The 21,337-nt window shown below is 38.6% G+C and overlaps 1 protein-coding gene across 2 annotated transcripts in view; it reads right to left on the bottom strand.

Moving 5' to 3' along the window:
* The window catches only part of LOC127421736 (roundabout homolog 2-like), a 94,475-nt gene that overhangs the window by 11,113 nt on the left and 62,025 nt on the right, over positions 1–21,337 (bottom strand). The window contains exons 10-25 of one of the 2 annotated variants that reach the window (XM_051664805.1): positions 21,224–21,305; positions 20,877–21,045; positions 16,786–16,952; positions 16,583–16,701; positions 15,678–15,894; positions 15,454–15,569; positions 15,190–15,361; positions 11,714–11,932; positions 11,567–11,609; positions 11,284–11,423; positions 10,938–11,207; positions 10,614–10,728; positions 8,909–9,121; positions 1,469–1,626; positions 1,268–1,366; positions 1,000–1,149 (exon numbers count right to left, since the gene is read on the bottom strand). In XM_051664805.1, coding sequence (XP_051520765.1) covers positions 1,000–1,149; positions 1,268–1,366; positions 1,469–1,626; positions 8,909–9,121; positions 10,614–10,728; positions 10,938–11,207; positions 11,284–11,423; positions 11,567–11,609; positions 11,714–11,932; positions 15,190–15,361; positions 15,454–15,569; positions 15,678–15,894; positions 16,583–16,701; positions 16,786–16,952; positions 20,877–21,045; positions 21,224–21,305 — 2,449 coding nt within the window. The remainder of the gene's footprint in view (positions 1–999; positions 1,150–1,267; positions 1,367–1,468; positions 1,627–8,908; positions 9,122–10,613; positions 10,729–10,937; positions 11,208–11,283; positions 11,424–11,566; positions 11,610–11,713; positions 11,933–15,189; positions 15,362–15,453; positions 15,570–15,677; positions 15,895–16,582; positions 16,702–16,785; positions 16,953–20,876; positions 21,046–21,223; positions 21,306–21,337) is intronic. The other variant, XM_051664806.1, reaches the window with a different exon arrangement.

The raw sequence follows: 21,337 nt of genomic DNA, 5'->3' as shown, positions 1-21,337 counted from the left end.
GGTGGTTCCTCGTCAGATGCACGGACGTTGCTATGTGGTTGCTAGGGCATTCTGGGTTGTCACTAGGGTATTGCTAGGACATTGCTTAGTGGTTGCTAGGGTGTTTTAGTGGTTCCTTGTCAGATGCTATTGCATTGCTTGGTGGCTGCTAGAGCATTCTGGGTTGTCACTAGGTTGTTGCTAGGGCATTGCTTTGTGGTTACTAGAGTGTTGTGTGTGGTTTTTCATCAGATGCACGTGCATTGCTAGGTGGTTGCTAGGGCATTCTGGGTTGTCACTCGAGCATTGCTAGGACGTTGCTTAGTGGTTGCTAGGGTGTTTTGGTGGTTCCTTGTCAGATGCTATTGCGTTGCTTGGTGGTTGCTAGAGGAAACTGGATTGTCACTAGGGTGTTGCTAGGACATTGCTAAGTGGTTGCTAGGATGTTTTGTTGGTTCTTCATCAGATGCTATTGTATTGCTTGGTGGTTGCTAGGGCATTCTGGATTGTCACTAGGGCATTGCTAGGACATTGCTATGTGGTTACTAGGATGTTGTGGGTGGTTCCTTGTCAGATGCACGGGCATTGCTAGGTGGTTGCTAGGGCATTCTGGATTGTCACTAGGGCGTTGCTAGGGCATTGCCAAGTGGTTGCTAGGATGCTGTAGGTGGTCCTTCATCAGATGTTAGGGCATTGCTAGTGCATTCAGGGTTGTCACTGGGACATTGTTAGGACATTGTTATGTGAGTACTAGGGGGTTGTTGGTGATTCCTTGTCAGATGCTATTACATTGATTGCTGGTTGATAGGGCAGTCTGAGTTGTTACTAGGGCTTTTCTAGGGTATTGCTAAGTAGTTGCTAGGGTGTTGCTAGAGTGTTGCAAGTCAGTTTCTTCTGTTTTTTTTTTTTTTAAATGTGCTTCATGTGATAACATCTAAATTAACTAGTTTGTACAATAACAGTATATTGGCATTGGCAAGGCAATCCAACATGAGTGTTTTGTTTTCTGCAAAATCTGACCTTCTGTGCTCCACTGTGCTGCTGTTATGCGGTCTGATCTCCTCTCTCTACGCTGTGGGGGAGTTCGGCTGCTGTTGTTGTCCAAGATATCTGTCAGATGCTTCAGAGGGTCTTCAATGACAGGGGGGGTTTCAGGGGGAGGAGGTAGGTCTGTGGAGACACAGAAACCGAAAATGTGATAGATCACTCAAATACTCCATTATTACACTGGAACAACAGCTTTAGTTGCCTGTTCAATCAATAATTTAATAACTTTGTGGTTTCTTACTCCCTGGTATCAACACTTCCCGTCTCGCAAGGCCATCTTTCGGTGATTTCTTTTTAGGTCTAGGCTTCTGAATTGATGATGGGTACGACATGAATTCTCCTAATAACAGTGCAGGTGATAAGAAAACAAAGATGATGAACTCCATACATAATCATTGCCCACATAATAAAAACAGATATTTTGCAGAGGTGAAGAGCCTACTTGTGTCTGTATTGTTGGAGAATAATTCCTCCATTTCAGGAATGTCTCTCCAAGGGCCACTGTGGTGAGGAACGGTGCCATTATGAGACTCTGTCTTCGTTAACGGCTTTGGGTCGGAGAGAGAGAACTGTGCATTTTGTGCGCACTGTGTCATCCTGCTGAACAAACAAAAACCTATCAACACTTTAGTGAGCAATAAATGACAGTGTTGTTTGTGCAGGGCTCTACATAAACGCTTATCCACTTGTCAGAAAAAAAAATTGAGACTGAATTGTTAAATTAGGTTGTTCTATCTGACATCTAAAGGCATTTTTCTTTACCCTGCAAAGAAAAGTTTTTTTAATGAGGCATAGAGGCGGCATAAATGTATTTACTCAGGAATCATAATCACAAGAAACTGAGAAATGTACCACACACTTGAATGTTGACTGCTGATTATCGTCAGAGACTGTATATTACAATTGCTCCCATACTTATGAACGGGAAAAATCGTAATGCTAAAGATGGTGGCTGTAGGAATGGTTGTCCCAACTAGTACCTGACCAATATTATCGGCCGATATTAGCTTTTCACCGATATATCGTTATCGCCGATATGAAACTTTTTTCAGAACATTCAATGCAGAAAACAATGCTTTAGAATTGGTGTCATAGCGTAGTTTGTCCAGCAGAGCGTGCTCCAACTCCATTGTTTACAGAGCTGACTCTGAACTGACGGTGGCTCTGCAGACAGGGCGGAGTTCAGCGGTCTCTCTTCACGGGAAGTTGTTAACTAGTTTGTGAAATACATACTGGAAACTTAATAAACAATGGCCCCATCATTTTCCCTTTTCAATATTACTAATATAACACTAACCTTGTCCCTGACAACCATGTCACTCATGTCTGTTTGCTGTTAGCCAGCTATAGTTTGTCAGTGCAGTAAGTAATGTAGCAGACTGAAAGGTAAACATCAGAGCATCTTTTTGCAGCTCAGCAGACAACAGTGCGGTGGTGGATTGTGTCTTTTGAGCGTTGATTTCACGCTATGTTATTACCTAGTTGGTGAGACACAATGCTGGAAAGTAAAATAATCAATGTCCGTCTTTTACTCTCTGTGACAACGAGCTTATAGCTAATTGGCTAACCACGTAGCTACTTTCATTGTTGTCAGCTGAGTGGAAGCTAATGAGTAAATGTGTATTCACCGAACTGTTTTGTTCGGGATTCACAGTTTGGTACCCCTTTCAACCGAACAATTCCAGTCGTTGCATTTATAAAAAGTAATATTTAAAAGTCTAGTTTTCCACCGTTGAAAGTTTCCCCTATTTTTGTATAGCAGAATATGGTGTAACACCGCTGCCGCTGTTTATCTTGACTCGGCAGTATTAATATAGTCAGCATTTGACTGATACTAAACAGTACTGATGTTTATTTGGCTACTAATTTTATTTTTATTTATTCTTTATTTTAATGGTCAGCATTTGACTGATATTAAATAGTAATACTGATGTTTATTTAGCTATTTATTTTATTTTTATTTATTCTTTATTTTAATGGTCAGCATTTGACTGATACTAAACAGTACTAATGTTTATTTAGCTATTTATTTTATTTGTATTTATTCTTTATTTTTATGGTCAGCATTTGGCTGATCCTAAACAGTACTGATGTTTATTTAGCTATTTATTTTATTTTTATTTATTCTTTATTTTAATAGTCAGCATTTGACTGATACTAAACAGTACTGATGTTTATTTAGCTATTTGTTTTATTTTTATTTATTCTTTATTTGAAAGGTCAGCATTTGACTGATACTAAACAGTACTGATGTTTATTTAGCTATTTGTTTTATTTTTATTTATTCTTTATTTTAATAGTCAGCATTTGACTGATACTAAACAGTACTGATGTTTATTTGGCTACTAATTTTATTTTTATTTATTCTTTATTTTAATGGTCAGCATTTGACTGATACTAAACAGTAATACTGATGTTTATTTAGCTATTTATTTTATTTTTATTTATTCTTTATTTTAATGGTCAGCATTTGACTGATACTAAACAGTACTAATGTTTATTTAGCTATTTATTTTATTTGTATTTATTCTTTATTTTTATGGTCAGCATTTGGCTGATCCTAAACAGTACTGATGTTTATTTAGCTATTTATTTTATTTTTATTTATTCTTTATTTTAATAGTCAGCATTTGACTGATACTAAACAGTACTGATGTTTATTTAGCTATTTGTTTTATTTTTATTTATTCTTTATTTGAATGGTCAGCATTTGACTGATACTAAACAGTACTAATGTTTATTTAGCTATTTATTTTATTTGTATTTATTCTTTATTTTTATGGTCAGCATTTGACTGATACTAAACAGTAATACTGATGTTTATTTAGCTATTTGTTTTATTTTTATTTATTCTTTATTTGAATGGTCAGCATTTGACTGATACTAAACAGTACTGATGTTTATTTAGCTATTTGTTTTATTTTTATTTATTCTTTATTTGAATGGTCAGCATTTGACTGATACTAAACAGTACTGATGTTTATTTAGCTATTTGTTTTATTTTTATTTATTCTTTATTTTAGTAGTCAGCATTTGATTGATACTAAACAGTACTGATGTTATTTAACTATTTGTTTTATTTTGTTTATTCTTTATTTTAATGGTCAGCATTTGACTGATACTAAACATACAGTACTGATGTTTACTTAGCTATTTATTTTATTTTTATTTATTCTTTATTTTAATGGTCAGTATTTGACTGATACTAAACATACAGTACTGTTGTTTATTTAGTTATTTATTTTATTTTTATTTATTCTTTATTTTAATGGTCAGCAATTGACTTATACTAAACATACAGTACTGATGTTTATTTAGCTATTTATTTTATTTGTATTTATTCTTTATTTTCTCAGTGTTCATTTCTAGAATTTGTTGACAATGTATAATAATAATGTCAAATATTCTTTGATAAAAATATTTAAGAAAGCAGCCTTCTGAGTACCTTTGCATAGTCGTATTGGTGCAAAATCGGTGAAAAATCTACATAGAAAAGGTCTGTTTTCATTCCAACTCAAAAATTAAATATATCGGCCACCATATTGGTAATCGGTGAATTTCCCCCCTCTAAAATCGGTATCGGTCGGGCTCTAGTCCCAACTTACAGTTAAAAGAGCCAATCACCTTTTTGATTAAAACATCATGTTCAGTTATCTTCGAGAATGCGCATTAGCTGAACCAGCATGAAAAATAGTGTTTTTTAGCGTGATCTGAGCTAAAGAAGCACAATTTATAAATAGGAAATAGGAGCTGTACTTGTATCAATAGAAAATGGTAACCCGCAGGCTGCCGAGTGACCTGACTTGCCTTAATGGGACTTTGTTCTTGCGCACAACTGACAGTAAACAAGACATGTACTGATTGTCATAGCAATGGCAGAGTTTAAAAGTGCTCTGATCCAATTTGGGTAAATTGTGGTCCGGTTCCCTTGCAACATACACCGCACTCCTGGTTCAAATTCTAAATATTTTCACATTTGCATTTATAACATGAGATCATTTCTCCACAGTTTTCCTTCAGCTGAATTAAATGACAGTGAGGGTTTAACTAGACAGCCATGCATTGCCTGAATGTGTGAAAGTGAAGAAATCAGGAAAACAATATTCTGATATTCAATATAATAATAATAATAATAATAATAATAATAATAATAATGATAATAATAATAATTATAACACACTATATAAATGTTTTTGTTTTTTTTGTTTTTTTTGGTTGCCAACAGCAATACAATCTGCTTTATTTGTTTACATCTAAATTAACTGTTTTTTATTTTTTTTTACTAATTTTAAGTCAAAAAATATTATTTAATATGAGTTGACATGAGTCACCAGTGAAAATAACAGTAATAATTTATAATAATTTATTTGAAATATAGAGTATATACAGTGCTGGGGAAGCTACTTTTAAACTGTAGTTTGACAAGCTACAAGCTACTCATAATTTTAAGTAGTTAAGCTACAGTCAAGCTACTCTTTTGAAAAAGTGGTTAGCTACACTACAAGTTACTATCAAAAAGTAGCTAGTTACATTGAAGCTACTTAATGAGGCAATATATGTATATATATATTTATGTTACTATCAAACCAATAATATTAATAAAGAAAATGTACACTAATGACATTTATTAATTAATGTATTAAATACATTTAATGTGTTTAATTAAATATATTAAATGTATTTAATACATTTAATGAATAGTAACATTAATACAGTTAATAATGGCCATAAAATAACAGTATAAAATAAAAACAAAAAAGATCAGATGCCATTAAAAAATCATTTTTATACTATACTTCACACTTTTCAGTCCTGCTGTGGCCAGGTGTAGCCTACTTCCCTAAAGATCACATTTTTATGACAAACTCTCCTTGGGCTGGCATTTTTTGTTCTTGTCACATAATATTTAGTGTGGATAATATGTGAATAAAGACTCAGGGCTTGTTTCTCCCCTCACCTGGGTTCATGCTCATTATATTTTCTGACTTTTTTGCCATTGACATGCAAGTGCCAGCTTTACAGGTCACATACAGGTTGCTCTACATATATTTGTTCGCTTTGTTCAGGTCCAAAAAAAGTGGATGGATGATCATCCTAGATTGCTGCATAATAATACATGTCATACATTATTTCTTTTACCAATCATTTTATTTATTTTACATGAAAATAATAGTTAATTAAATGCTAAGAAATGGAGAAATCTAATAGCTCTGCATGATAGTAATTATTATATTCATATATATACTGTATATTAATAAATATTATAATAATAATTCACTCACTGCTCCCAATAACGCACAGATGATGAGAAGCAAAATAAACATATTTAGAACAGAAACAAAATCCCTCAAAAGGCAATAATAACTTTTTTAATTATTTTATTTAAAATAGTAAAGGTAAATATGCTGTTGTGTGATCTATTAAGAACAAAGTGTCTGAAACATTCTTTGTTACATAGAAGAATAAAATGGGGTTCTTTTATCATTTTCAGATTTACCTGCCCCTGTACGTCTTGTAACAAACTTGTAAACAAACTGTGGTTGCTCACTTCAAATCAAATCACTTTATTGTCACACAGCCATATACACAAGTGCAATGGTGTGTGAAATTCTTGGGTGCAGTTCCGATCAACATAGCAGTTGTGACAGTGATGAGACATAGGTGAGACATATACCAATTTACAATAACATCAAATTAACACAGCATTGAATACTTTATATAACCATCAGACAATCTCTTCTTATCCAAGTGAGCTGTAATATGCTCTCAGTAGATGACGGTAATTCACTATTTTTGTTTGTGATCTGCCATTACAAAAGAAGAAGATGACGCTGCCTGATTCTGATCAGCAGACAGAAATATGCTGCCAGATCGTCTGATGTTTTGCCGGTAAAAGTTTGGCTTCTACGCAATAAGGAAGGCTATTAGTTATAATCTGACCAACATGATGCAGCGTTTGGTCACGCTACACCACTACTGGAAAAGCTACTGAAAAATGTAGTTAAGTTAGTAGTGTCGCTACATGTAGTTAGCTACTCCCCAACACTGAGTATATACATTTTTTACATTTATTAAAATAATTTTCAATTCTTGCAGTGTAGCAATAATATTAATAAATATAAAAATAATCAGTATTACAATTATATAATATTGAAAGAGCTGGGTTCCAAAAACAACAGTGGGAATGTAGACTGACACCCTTTCACAACTAAAATGGACCAGAAATAGTCCGGGGACAGTGTGAATGCAAAGACAACTGGGTTATTCTTCACTCTACTTACTTGCTGGTCTTTTGTTTAATTCTTTTAAAAGGGACATGTTTAATTTCCTGAATGCTGCCTCCATTCCCCATTGGTCAGTGGTAGACATTTGCATCTGACAGCCTCCACAACTAGTTTACATAAGGCTTGTTTGAGATGAGCAAGTTCTGCGTCATCACAAGCAGGTGCATGCCGGTTAGAAATCTGTCCGACTTGCTGTGATGTCACGAAGACATATGTCAAAAAATGTCCTGCGAGGTGGCCGCAGTTGTAGCAGAGAGAAGGCGCAGTTGCTTTTTCCGAGCTGCGTGAACTACGAGCATGATGGGAAATGACTTGCTGACGACAGCTTATTGCTCATAGGCCTAAACAACCATGATGTTTCGTTCTCTTCTAAAATGTTAGATTTTTTATCTCTAAAATCATGTTTTTATGTGTATAACATATATGTGAATATCCCCAACATTCTGACAGTGCAATCTCTGTATGGGATATGTGATTGGTATCATATTTCTGAAATATCTCAAATATGTGTCTTTATTAAACTAAAAATGGATGGAAAGACATGTCTTATGGGGGTAATTAAATAACAGGTATAATGAATGTCTTATTCATCAAATTTATTTTCATTTAAAAGCAATTGGGGCCTGGGTAGCTCAGTGGTAAAGACGCTGGCTACCACACCTGGAGTTCGCTAGTTCAAATCCCAGGGCGTGCTGAGTGATTCCAGCCAGGTCTCCTAAGCAACCAAATTGGCCCGGTTGCTAGGGAGGGTAGAGTCACATGGGGTAACCTCCTCGTGATCGCTATAATGTGGTTTGTTCTCGGTGGGGTGCGTGGTGAGTTGAGCGTCGTTGCCGCGGTGGATGGCGTGAAGCCTCCACACGCACTGTCTCCGTGGCAACGCGCTCAACAAGCCATGTGATAAGATGTGCGGGTTGACGATCTCAGACGCGGAGGCAACTGGGATTCGTCCTCCACCACCTGGACTGAGGCGAATCACTACGCAACCATGAGGTCTTAAAAGCACATTGGGAATTGGGAATTCCAAACTTGAAGAAAAAAAAAAAAAAGCAACAGAATTTAAATTGCATCCACTTTATTAACAACAAAGCACATGAACATGAATCACACAATATCTGCCTGTGATCTCTCCACTACGAGAAGTGAGAACTGTCTGACTTCACAGCACTTATTTCACTCCTCCCCTGACTGCACCCGCCTACTCTCGTCTACTTTCAAGGCGAGGTGTTTGGCATCTCAAACAAGCCTATTATCATTTCCGTAGCCCTCCCAGCAGCAGTGAGCAGTGAGATGTGAGAAGGAGAGAGAGCAGGTCAGTCAAGAGCAGTGAGCGAATCATAACAGTGGGCGTTAACTGTCAATTCTTAAAGGAGAAGCAGCACCAAAACCAAGTGTTTTTTGACAGAGGGTCAGAATGAGAGTGGAAAACAATCATGTTTTACAAATATATGACTGTTTTTTGTGCAAAAACTTTACTAATATTTTAGTAAATGAACATATTAAAAAAATAAAAAAGGCAAAAAGATTAATTTTAGGCAACACCGTGGAAAAACTTAATGTGGAGCACTGGTGTGTATACTGTATGTGTTTGTGTGTACCGTGGCAGCAGGTCTGGATGCTCCAGGCGTGGGTTAGTTGGGTACTTTCCTTCGCTGGGAGAGGGTGTGAGAGTTGCTGTGGACTGCAGGCTATAAGTAGTTGCTCTGTTGGTTTCCTCTCCTCTTAACGGCAGTGTGGCTGCATCTTCCAGACCCTCGATCAGATACGTCCGCTTAGGCAAAGGAGGACACCACTCTTCATCCTCCTCAGAGCTACAGGAATGTAAACAGAGTAACAAAATAAATAATTTATATTTAGGATCTTAGTTACTCTTAAAGGGATAGTTCACCCAAAACAAAAATGCTATATTCCATTTACTCACCCTCATGTTGTTCCAAACATTTATAACTTTCTCTTTTCAGTGGAACACAAAAGGAGGTAGAATGTGACCCTCAGTCACCATTCAGTTTTACTGAAAGAAATTAAATTTTCAGGGTAACTATCCCTTTTAATATCTCACTGGGCTACACTACAAAAGCACAAACTGGAATAACAAGTTAAAAACAAGACAAGGGTAAAATAAGGAAGAAAACGTTCATATCAACCATACAAAAAGAACACCCATCAAAAGATTCTGGACCCCTGATGAATCGAACACTGATTTCATTTTATGATAAAAGACTGTGGTAAATAAAAAACAGATTGCAGTCCTTTGAGAAAATAAATAAATAACTAAAAAAGAGAATGCTATGTGGTTACAAATGACAGCATTGTAAAAAGGCTTATCAAAAACTTGTTTCATCCATGGAGGGTGATGATAAAATGTGCTGAGAAAGGAAGAAAACATTGAGGACAAAGGTTGATATGTGCGGTTCCGCTTGATGATGACCTGTGGCTATTCTTAAAGGCTCATTCTGAGAAGCCGTGTCTGGTGACCTGGCTCTCGGCCCCCACTCAAACAGCCAGAAAAGCTAGGCTCTAAGCGTTATCATCATTAGCCCCTGTCACTTTGAGCTGAAACATCAAATGAGATTAGATAAGACCTCAATTTAGTGCTTTGGTCACATTTTTACTCAGTTGCCAAGGTTTGATATTGGGTCAGCTACTTCTAAGAGTGTTGGGAATGATCCAGGAGGGAAAAAATGTTCCATAAATGTTCCGTAAAAGAAAAATGATACCCAGTAGTGTGTGAATTTGCTACAGAAAAACACATTTATAAGCATATAAAGTCTTCAGTAAATTGGCTGAAAACCAACAAAAAAGTGCCATGGTATTACTATGGGTTTGTGGAAATGTACCATGGTATTACCATGTTTTATGGACATGTTACCATGTTCTTTGGATATATACCATGGTAAAACCTTGTTTTTGGACATGTACTATGGTAATTCAGTACCTTGATATATACACTACATGGCCAAAAATATGTGGACACCCCCATTCTAATTTACAGGTTTGGCTAGGCCCCTTAATTCCAGACAAATGCAATGCTATGGCATACAATGACATTCTAGAGAATTCTCTATATATTCCATACAGTGTTTCAAAGTACCATGGTATGACCATCTGATTCCATCACTGTAACGTTATCACTTTTTTCCCAAGGTAAGGACAATACTTAAAACACTGCATTGAAACATGCTGGTTTGAACACATCCTTTGATATTTTCAATTAAAAAACTGCATCAAAAAGAAGGAAATGGGTACTTAGAATTCCATTGCACTGAATGATGTCTTTCTATGTGGTATGGAGATGGTTCATACCTCTGTTTTTTCTCTTTGTTTTGAAGCTCCTTGTTTTTTGATGGAGGTAAGGACAGCATGTCAGACCACATAGGTGAGGAAGCTTGCCCCAGAGACTTCTGCTTCATCAGTTTGGCTGTAATGCAGGATAAAACAACAGTACAATGGCATTCGACAAAGCTGACTTCAAATCCATTAGCATTAAATTGCTCCATTAATCCATTTGGTGCAGCACTTTAAGATATGTTGATCCTATCTTTCTACATAATTCTTTAAGGGCTAATCCCTTAACCCTCATGATCGAAATCATTAATGACCTACAGCTGATCTTAAAATTCCTCCTACCACTTCCTCCTCTTGGGTACTGAAGTTTTGCATATTCTGCTCCACTGTGGCTGGACTGAAGGCTCCACTGGTCCAGGTCCTGGTCCAGGCTGTAGAGGTCTGTTTTGGAGAGGACTGGCATGCTGGTGTATGGATCTGGACCCTGAGAGTACAGACTGCATAGGTCATGCCCATCTGCATCCGTTGGGTTGATGGTGCAGTATATAGCGCCTTCATTGGAGGCCGGGCTGTACTTCCCATTCTGGTTCAGATAATTAGATAATCCTGAAGCTGGAAAATGGATTAATGACTATAGGATTTGTGTGAGTGTGACAGTACCAAAACGTATCTGAGACTATGATCTTACTGTTGTAGTATTGATCTGTAGAGTCAAGTCTGCCTGCACAGCAGTTAACAGACTCTTTTCCATTATGAGGGAAGTTGCTGGTGGGCCAGGAATCAGCCAGCCAAGGGTAGTTACCCAAGTGTGACTCAAGCAAACATGGCCTGTAAAGGAAACTTTAAATTACCTTTGGATGATATTTTTAAAGGGGCCATTGTATTTTCTACTCTGATAAATGCAGAGTGGCCGTTGCTAAACACAGCCAGGATTAGCACCAGGTGTGATGAGTGTCTCCAATGATACAGACCTTCCATTCATAAGATCAGACCCATCCCCACGAGAGAGCGCAACTAAGGAAGAAAAAGGGAAAAATCATAATCATAAAAACTCTTGTGTTCTTTATTTGTTAAAAACACACACTGGTGATTTTGTGCTATTATAGTCCCTGAGTTACCTGCTGGTGTGTAAGAAAAGGAGGTAGTATAATGGCCAAGTTTTTTCCTCCTCCTGTGTCTGCAGTAGATCCAGGTGCTGAAGCCCATTAGAACCATCCAGGAGGAAACACCAATCCCAGCAATGAAGGCTGGCTGGCGAACCACCTCTGTTATCTGCTCTGATAGGCTGACACTATCATCCTTCAACACTGACAAGGAGGACTGATCTATTGGTACTTCTGACAGAAAAATATAGAAGGAAATAAAAAAGTCAATGAAAGAGTATGTGAAAGCAGAGCGGTGGAGAGGCAGAGAAGACTAAATGCTGCTTGTCTTTTAGAGGAAATATTTAATCAAAATATATTTCCCTAAGAATCCATCTTCAACTGACACACAGCATGAAAATCCCCAACATTAAATTTTCTTATATTTGACTAAATTCTGAGATAAAAACTGTTAGGTAGGATAAATGTCACCCTAACAGGTGTGTGGTACCCCTGCTGGAAAATTCAGCTCAAGCTAGTAGCTGTGTTTTGGAACATGGTTGCTGCTTTCTAGCTGGTCCAAACTGGTCATTAACTTGTCCAAACTGGTTATTAGCAGGCATAGGTGGTCATTAGATGGTCCAAGCTAGTCATTCTCTGGTTATTAGATGGTCAAAACTTGTCATTAGCTGTTCCATGGTGGTTAGAAGGTGGATCAGGTGGTCAATAGCTGGTCCACACTGGTTATTAGCTGGTCTAAACAGGTCATTAGCTGGTCCAGACTGGTCATTAGTTGGTCCAAGCTAGTTATTAGCTGGCACAGGTGGTCATTAGATGGTCCAAGTTGGTCATTATCTGATTATTAGATGGTCAAAGCTGGTTATTAGCTGGTCCAAGCTGGTTATTAGCTGGCATGGTCATTAGATGGTCCAATTTGGTCATTATCTGGTTATTAGATGGTCAAAGCTGGTCATTAGCTGGTCCATGCTGGTTATTAGGTAGATCAGGTGGTCATTAGCTGGTCCAAGCTGGTCACTAATGGGTCCAAGCTGGTTGTTAGCTGGTCATTAGATGGTCAAAGCCGGTCATTAGCTGGTTCAAGCTGGTCATTAGCAGTTTCCATCTGGTCATTAGCTTTTCGAAGCTGGTTGTTATCTGATCCTATCTGATTATTAGCTGGTTCAAACTGTTTTTTAGCTTGTCCAAGCTGGTAATTAGCTGGTTCAAGTTGGTTGTCAGTTGGTCCAAGCTGGTTGTTAACAGGACCAAAATGTACATTAGCTGGACCAAGATGGTCATTAGCTGGTAATTAGTTGGTTCAAACTGTTTTTTTAAGCTGGTCCAAGCTAGTCATTAGCTGGTCCAAGCTTGTTGTTAGCTGGTCTAAGCTGGTTGTTAGCTGGTCTAAGCTGGTTGTTAGCTGGTCAAAGCTGGTCGTTAGTTGGACCAAGCTGGTCATTATCTGGTTCTCAAAAGCTGGTCATTAGCTGGTACAGAGCTGGGCTGCATTTCCCAAAATAATCGCAATCTTAAGTTGATTGTAAATACCATTGGCGCCAATGGTTTCTACGATCTACTTAGGCTTACGATGCTTTTGGGAAATGCAGCCATGGTCATTAGATGGTTTAGACTGGTTGTTAGCTGGACTAAGCTAGTCATTTGTGGTTCCAAGCTGTTAATAAACTGGTCCAAGCTGGTTGCTATCTGAACCAAGGGGTATTTATTTGGTCCAAACTGGTTATTAGCTTGTTCAAACTGGTTTTTAGCTGGTCCAAGCTGGTTTCTATCTGGACCGTGGGGTAAATATTTGGTCCAAGCTGGTTGTTAACTGGTTGAAATAGGTTTTTAGCTGGTCCAAGCTGGTCATTAGCTGGTTCAAGCTGATTTTTAGCTGATCATTAGCTGGTATAAAGGGGGTCATTAGCTTGTACAGAGCTGGTCATTAATCCATGCTGGTTTTTAGCTGGACCAAGCTGGTCAATAACCGTTCCAAGATGGTCATTTGCTGGTCTAAACTGGTTGTTAGCTGGTCATTTGCTGGTCTAAGCTGGTTGTTAGCTGGTCGAAGCTGTTAATTATCAGGTTTAAAGCTGGTCATTAGCTGGCACAAAACTTGTCATTAGCTGGTTCAAACTGTTTTTTAGCTGGTCCAAGCTGGTCATTAGCTGGTCAAAGCTGGTATTTAGCTTGTTCAAGCTGGTAATTAGCTGATCAAGCTTGTCATTAGCTGGTACAAAGCTGGTCATTAGGTGGAACAGACTGGTTGTTAGCTGCTCCATGCTGGTTGTTAGCTGGTCCAAGCTGGTCTATAATCAATGCTAGTTTTTAGCTGGACCAAGCTGGTTGTTAACTGTTAAAAGCTCGTCATTAGCTGGTCTAAGCATGTTGCTAGATTGACCAAGCTATCTAAACTGGACATTAGCTGGTCTGAGATGGTCATTAAATGGTTCAGACTGGGTTTTAGCTGGTATAAGCTGGTAATTTACTGGTCCAAGCTGGCTGTTACCTGAACCATGGAGTCATTAGTTGGTCCAAGCTGGTCATTATCTGGACCAAGCTGGTTGTTAGCTGGACCAAGCTGGTTGTTCGCTGGCCCAAGCTGGTCATTAATCCATGCTGGCTTTTAGCTGGAACAAGCTGGTCATTAACTCTTCCAAGCTGGTCATTAGCTGGCCGTAGCTGGTTGTTAACTGGTCCAATCTGGTTGTTAGCTGGTTGAAGCTGGTAATTAGCAGGTTTAAAGCTGGTCATTAGCTGGTACAAAGCTTGTCATTTGCTGGTCCAAGCTGGTCATTAGCTGGTCAAAGCTGGTATTTAGCTTATTCAAACTGGTAATTAGCTGATTCAAGCTTATCATTAGCTGGTACAAAGCTGGTCATTAGCTGGTACAGACTGGTTGTTAGCTGGTCCAAACTATTTGTTAGCTGGTCAAAGCTGGTCATTAATCAATGCTTGTTTTTAGCTGAAATAAGCTGGTCATTAACTGTTAAAAGCTGGTCATCAGCTGGTCGAAGCTGGTTGATAGCTGTTCAAATCTGGTTGTTAGCTGGTTGAAGCTGGTAATTTGCAGGTATAAAGCTAGTCATTAGCTTGTCTTTAGCTGGTTCAAATAGTTTTTTAGCTGGTCCAAGCATGTTGTTAGCAAGACCAAGCTATCCAAGCTGGCCATTAGCTGGTATAAGGTGGTCATTAGCTGGTTCAGACTGGTTTTTAGCTGGTCCAAGCTGGTAATTTACTGGTCCAGGCTGGTTATTAGCTGGACCAAGGGGTCATTAGTTGGTCCAAGCTGGTCAATAGCTGGTTCAAGATGGTTGTTAGCTGGACCAAGTTGGCTGTTAGCTAGACCAAGCTGGTTGTTAGCTGGACCAAGTTGGCTGTTAGCTAGACCAAGCTGGTCATTAGCTGGACCAAGATAGTCTACTAGCTTGGACCAGCTAGAAATCAGGTACTATGTTCCAAAACAAATCTACCAGCTAAAGCTGGCTCTTTCAGCAGGGCATGGCAGTACTCACTCAGGAAGATGAACACAGGCAGGCTGTGAACGCCCACACCTGCAGCCGTCACTGCTGCAACCTGCACCCGATACATTGACTCGGGCAACAGCCCATCCAGCAGCACCCACAGCACATTCCCATCCACGGTCCTGTTCACCACCTGCTGAGACTCATTTCCCACACACCACACCTGTATGACACACAGAACCAGACCTCAGTGTTACCATTTTACCTCCCACGGCCACTTAAATGGTCTCTACTTGAAGGCGTCACAGTTCTCACCCTGTACTCTAGTATGAGCTCGTCTGGTACTGAGAGAGGAGGCTGCCAGGACACTCGCAAGCTTGAACTGTTACTTAGCTGCACCACACTGACTCCCTGAGGAGGGCTACTTAGCACTAAAAGCAGAAAATATGATGGGGAAAATGTAAAATACATTAACATTACAGTAGAAGTTTGAGGATAAAATGAAAGTCAAGCTAAAAAAGCATTAGTGAAAGTCTTGCCTTCAACTGGAGTGCGAACCACTTTGATTTCACTCTCTATGCCCTGGAATTCATTGTAATATGGTCTCATTTTGAGCTCGTATTCTGTTCCTTGGCGCAGCTCTGTTAGGACAGCAGTGTGCAGGGGACCTGCTTTTATGTCCTGGACCATCCAAGTGCCCCCCACAGGCCTGAAATATAGCCTGTAACCTTGAATATACCATGGGTGCCAGTCAAGCTGAAAAAAAAAACAACAAAACATGCATATTATATAATGAATTACAGTATCTGCAGACTGTCTTTCATACACTACTAATGATACTGATTGCTGATAATAATTTGTATGTTATGGCTGATAACCGTCATGATAACCAATATAATAAATCTATATAATTAAAGCTGAAGTGTGAAATTTCTGTGCCACTAGCATCACAAAACAGAATTGCAAAAATAATGATTGTTTTTAAAAAACACAGTTTGGTCAACAAACAAACAGTCCTGCCTCAAATGTATGGCATTGGTTAACCCAAAGTTGCTATGTTAGCTGGTCAGGATGCTCAGTTAAACAAAGCATATTTTAATAAGGCTATAGAGCACAGTGTTTACATTTTTCAGTGGAATCAACCTACAGATGGCTTACATATAGTTGTCTCTGCATATTAAGATGGGATAGGAGAAAGTATTTGTCTTCTCTGCAGAGACAACTATAAGTAAGCCACAAAAAAACAAAAAAAAAACAACAACTATGTAATACTATGGCTCTGTGGCACAATCAAAACATTCCTCGGTTTGTTTGAGCATCCCGACCAGTCCGAAAAAGCAACATTGGTTTGTGCATTTGAAAACTACTTTGTACTAAACCTGGCATATAAAAAAAGTACACTGTTTGAATACTGATCTACATGTGAATCATATCATGTACTCACAGTCCATGTTATCTGAACACTAGTAGGGCTCAAGACTTCTAGTGTCTGCAGATGCACCTTGACCCCTCCTAAATCCATCTGCATGTGCCCCTGTTCCTTTACCTGATCCTCTGGGCCATCTGAAAACATACAGTATTTAGACAATGTCATGCAGATGTGCACAAACCATCTCATACATCACACTGTACCAGAAACTGTGCCACCTTGTGTTCGGACAGGCTCTGAGATGGGGCTGGGGTCACTCAGGCCATAGGAGTTAACCGCTCGGATGATGAACAGGTACACAGTATTGGGGTAGAGCCCGGACACAGTGTGCCTCTCCTGCTTCACAAGGTCAGCTACGGTCTGCCATGTGCTGCCCACTGACTGACTGGAATATGACACAGAAAATGAACACTATTGATGTTATTGGGAATTTACAAAACAGATTTTTCCATCTTTAAACACTCTGATTAGGTGGGCAATATTAAAAAGGCCATTGCTTTGTGCTGACCTTTTTGGAATTTTACCTTTCCTTTAGTGTGTAATATAGCTGTTTGTGCATATAAAAGGTCTGCAAAGTTACAAAGCACAGAGTTCATGCCAAAGGGAGTTACTCTCTCCCACAGAAAACACTGCTCCTGATCTGCTTGAAACGCCTGGTTTGCAGTCCAGCCATTACTTCCGTGACTTAGCTATGTCACTATGTAACACATTTGCATAATGCCCGTGTAAGGGCTACTTTGGTTATGGAAAGGGCCATTACATTTCCGACACATGCTCTAAGCAGTTGACCAATCATGGCAGACTGGGCTTTTCAGAAAGGGGGGCTTTAAAGAGACAGGAGCTAACACAGAGTGTTTCAGACAGAGGGTGAAAAGAGATGCTGCAGCAATGTACAGTATGTGAAAAATAATGTGTTTTTTTGAACATTAAAGCATGTAAACCTATTCTAGTAGACCCCCAAAATAAAATTATGAACCAGTAAATGAGCATAATATGGGCTCTTTAAAATAGCCGATATGAACACCATTTGAATTCTATATTCATGAATCAAGTTGCAGCCTACAGTAACACTAATATGCTATAGCATTGCTTATTATCATTATCATTAATAAACTGAATTATTTATGGAACATTGGTATCTTATATAATGTTGCACTAACAAATAAGAATCAAATAGCACCATTGTATAGAGTGCAACAGTGCCTGTCCACTTTTTAGCCAGCTCAGTTTCATTTATTTTTTTTACATATCGATTTCATAAAATAGTTCTAACCCATTAACCAAACCAACCATCTCCGAGGTGAATCACAGCTTTACAAACTTTGATTTAGAGCAAATCTGAGACTTGTCCTCCGCCACCCAGATTGAGGTGAGTTACCGCGCCACCACGAGGACCTAGTAAGTAGTGGGAATTGGGCATTCCAAAATTGGGGAGAAAATGGGATAAAAAAAAAAAAACAAAATAAAAAATAAAAAAATATATTCACCTATGGAGAAAATGAATGGGATTTTTACTTCCAGGACCCGAATATTGCGCTGTATTACTGTTTTTTGACAATGGTACCATGGTAATTTCATGGTTTTCTTTGCAGTACCTCAGGGTACCATGCAAATTAGGTATTAGGCTGTATGTAAGGCTCAGTCACCTTTTAATTACACTTAATTTTTTTCATACAATGTAAGTTTATGGTAATCGAGGTGATTATTCTGCCTAACATCTCCTTTCGTATTCCAAGGAATAGAGTCATAGAGGTTTGGAACAACATGGGGGTGAATAAGTTTAATTTTTGGGTGAATTATTCCTTCTCACTTCTATTTAAAAACAGCTCAACTGGCATGCTGAATTGGACACACTGGTCTTTGTTAATGAGAAACAATAAGCACAGAACAGAGCGTGAAGGACAATGGATCTGGCCAATGCTCAGTCAACATGCACCCTGAGCCCATAAGGTTTGGCGATTTGACTTCTCGGACAGTGCACATGACCGTGACCTCTCAACAGAGTGGGCTGCACTATAAATCTAAACGTCTCCTTAACAAGGTGTCAGAGCAGAGCTAAATAATGACTTGGCCTGTACTCTCAGCCTCCCTGCATCAACCTCCCTGCTGCTCTCTTGGCGGGACAATAATAGAGCCTTCTGTTCATCTGACCTCCACAGAGCCCAGAGGGACAGGTTCTGCTGAATTCTAACTGCAACCCCAGGGAGCAGCTGAGCCTGGAAGAGAGCAGGGCTTTGCTCTCACTTTACCATAAACTTCCATCCACTCTGACACTCTAAATGATGTTCGCACCAAAACCATCACTATAATGAGAACGGCTGACAATCGCTTCACCCATCAGGCCACTGGAGAGGGTGTACAAACCTTATATTTCTTTTTCATATGCAGCAGTGAAGCATGTTTTAAATAAACACAGGAACTGACTGAATGCATTTCCGAACATGAGGTACTGTATAGTGTACAGTTTGCATTGATGTACATTAAATTCCTGAGACCCGGGTGTGACTGCTGTGTGCAATTTCCATTTCCGTTTTTGATTTGTAACTAGTAGCACCTAATAAACATACAAAAAAATAAAGAAATTTCCTATGAGCAAATAGTTTTACTAAAAATGTATGCCCTTGTATGGGTAAAGCGGTACTAAATTGTGAAATTTTAAATAATACCAAGCTATAGAAAGTCAGATTTTTTTTTAATCCAATTGTGGAGTGTTGGTTATTCATGTTTTTGAGACATTACAGACATTACAGACATCTGTAAAGCTGCTTTGGAACAATGTGTTTGGAAAAGCACAAATAAAAAACCTATACAATTTATTTATTTATTTTTTTGTACTTGATTTGACTTTTATGTTACAATGTTTTTTTCTACTTTGGCAACTAAATCTTGTTTTCTCTTTGCACTGTCAAGCCAGCATCATCCAATCACTGCCAACCATGTTAAAATAAAATTAAACATTATAAATTCTGAATCTATACTGATTGCCATTGTCCCATGTCTGCCAAACATGTTGAGTGGTCAAAACATTATCTGCAGAATGAAAATGAACTTTTGGTCGGATTTTAGGGTTGAATGCACTTAGCTGCATAGGAAAGCTATAGAATGCTCCCTTGCTCCCTATTTAGTGAATTACTTAACCTCCAGTGTGCTGATTGTGTGAAAATTGCACCTTATTTTCATCCTAACTCCACATAAATCCTCTGAAAGAATTTTTTTCAAAGTGAAAATGCACAGTAAATATAAGATTTCTAATGAAAACCTTGTGCTGTTGTACACATTACAGGATGAAAACATTGTGTTTATCTGTGTGGCGTTTCATGATAAATCGCTCAAATTTTAAAAATGCCATGTCGGATGAAACTAGAGACTCTAATCTTTTGACACAAACAGATTTCAATGTAAACACTTCATTAGGTTTCTTACCAGATGTAGTTTTGTTGCCGTTTCTCCCAAAGTCAAACTCTGCTGTGATCAGCGCCTTGTTGGTTTGTCACATGACTCCATGCGTCGAAATTTTAACCCTTTACTAACAGCCCAGAGTGTCCTGAACTAAGATTGGTTTAAATTAATTTAAATTATGGGTTACATATAGCGAAGCCAATACAACGCCCATGTATGTGGACATGGGGTCGCATGAGGCTAATACTGCAGGAATGTTCTGTGTTCAATACAAGTTCATTTGTACAAATGCAAGTTCGACACACTGTCGATCTGATACATGCTGTTTATTATTACAGAGAATCAACTCATCCTTGAGTGTAGAGTAATTACAATAGAAGTCTATGGAGCAATGCGAATAAACATTATAATACACACTGTTTCAAAAGTATTCCGTAGCAACAAGACCTAAACATTATATGTGTTAACATGAGACCAGAGTGATAATATATAGCAAATATTTCAGCTCATGTCATGACTACGTAAAGCAGATAAACCCTGTAATTTCACCTGATACACACAACAATACCGGAAAAGGATTGAATACAATAAAATCCAACCACAGGAATTATATAAGCAATGCATTAACAGAAGTTCCTCCACCTAGAAGATTAATCCTACCTCAAAGGGCCAATTTAGAAATTCTGTCATTAAATCACCCTCACGTAGTTCCAAGCCCATATGACTTTCTTTCTTCCATGGAAACCACAAGGCAGAATGTTCACTCACAGTCACCATTGCCTTTTATTGTATGGAAAAAGATGCAATGAAAGTGAATGGCAACTGAGGCTATCGGTCATTAACATTCCGTGTAAGAAAGAAAGTCATATGGGTTATAGTGTTATGTTAATGGTAATAGAATTATATAAACCTGAAAGCCTCGATGATGTAGGAAGTGACAGCGGCTCCACCCTCATGCGGATTGGGCTGCCAAGTGAGAGTGACACTGCTTGAGGTCACATCTGTCACAACGGGCTTCTGAGGAGGACCAGGCAGCTGCAAGGACTGGGAGGCCCTCAGGAGAGAGGACGTTCCAGTTGCTAAACACAAGAAAGAAAGTCAAATCCATCTGCAGTACTATTCCCTCAAGGGTGCATACCTGTACCAAGGACGTTTGACTGCACATTGCAATCATCAGTACAACGTTTTTCTTTAAGTGTCACCCTTTTCAAAGTGTCATACAGAGCTCTGTTACAGAAAAGAATGCTTGTACGCTACCTTTCACTGTCACGGTCCCACTCCAACTCGTCTCACCAGTGGAACTGGATGCGATACAGGTGTACGTCCCTGAGTCTGTCTCCTAGCAACATAGAAGACAAAATCATCTCTCTC

The sequence above is a fragment of the Myxocyprinus asiaticus genome, chromosome 31 (genome assembly GCF_019703515.2).
Source record: "Myxocyprinus asiaticus isolate MX2 ecotype Aquarium Trade chromosome 31, UBuf_Myxa_2, whole genome shotgun sequence".
NCBI classification, from domain to species: Eukaryota; Metazoa; Chordata; class Actinopteri; order Cypriniformes; family Catostomidae; genus Myxocyprinus; species Myxocyprinus asiaticus.
The sequence above is the reverse complement of the archived record's forward strand: the minus strand, read 5'-3'. Positions and strand labels throughout refer to the sequence as shown.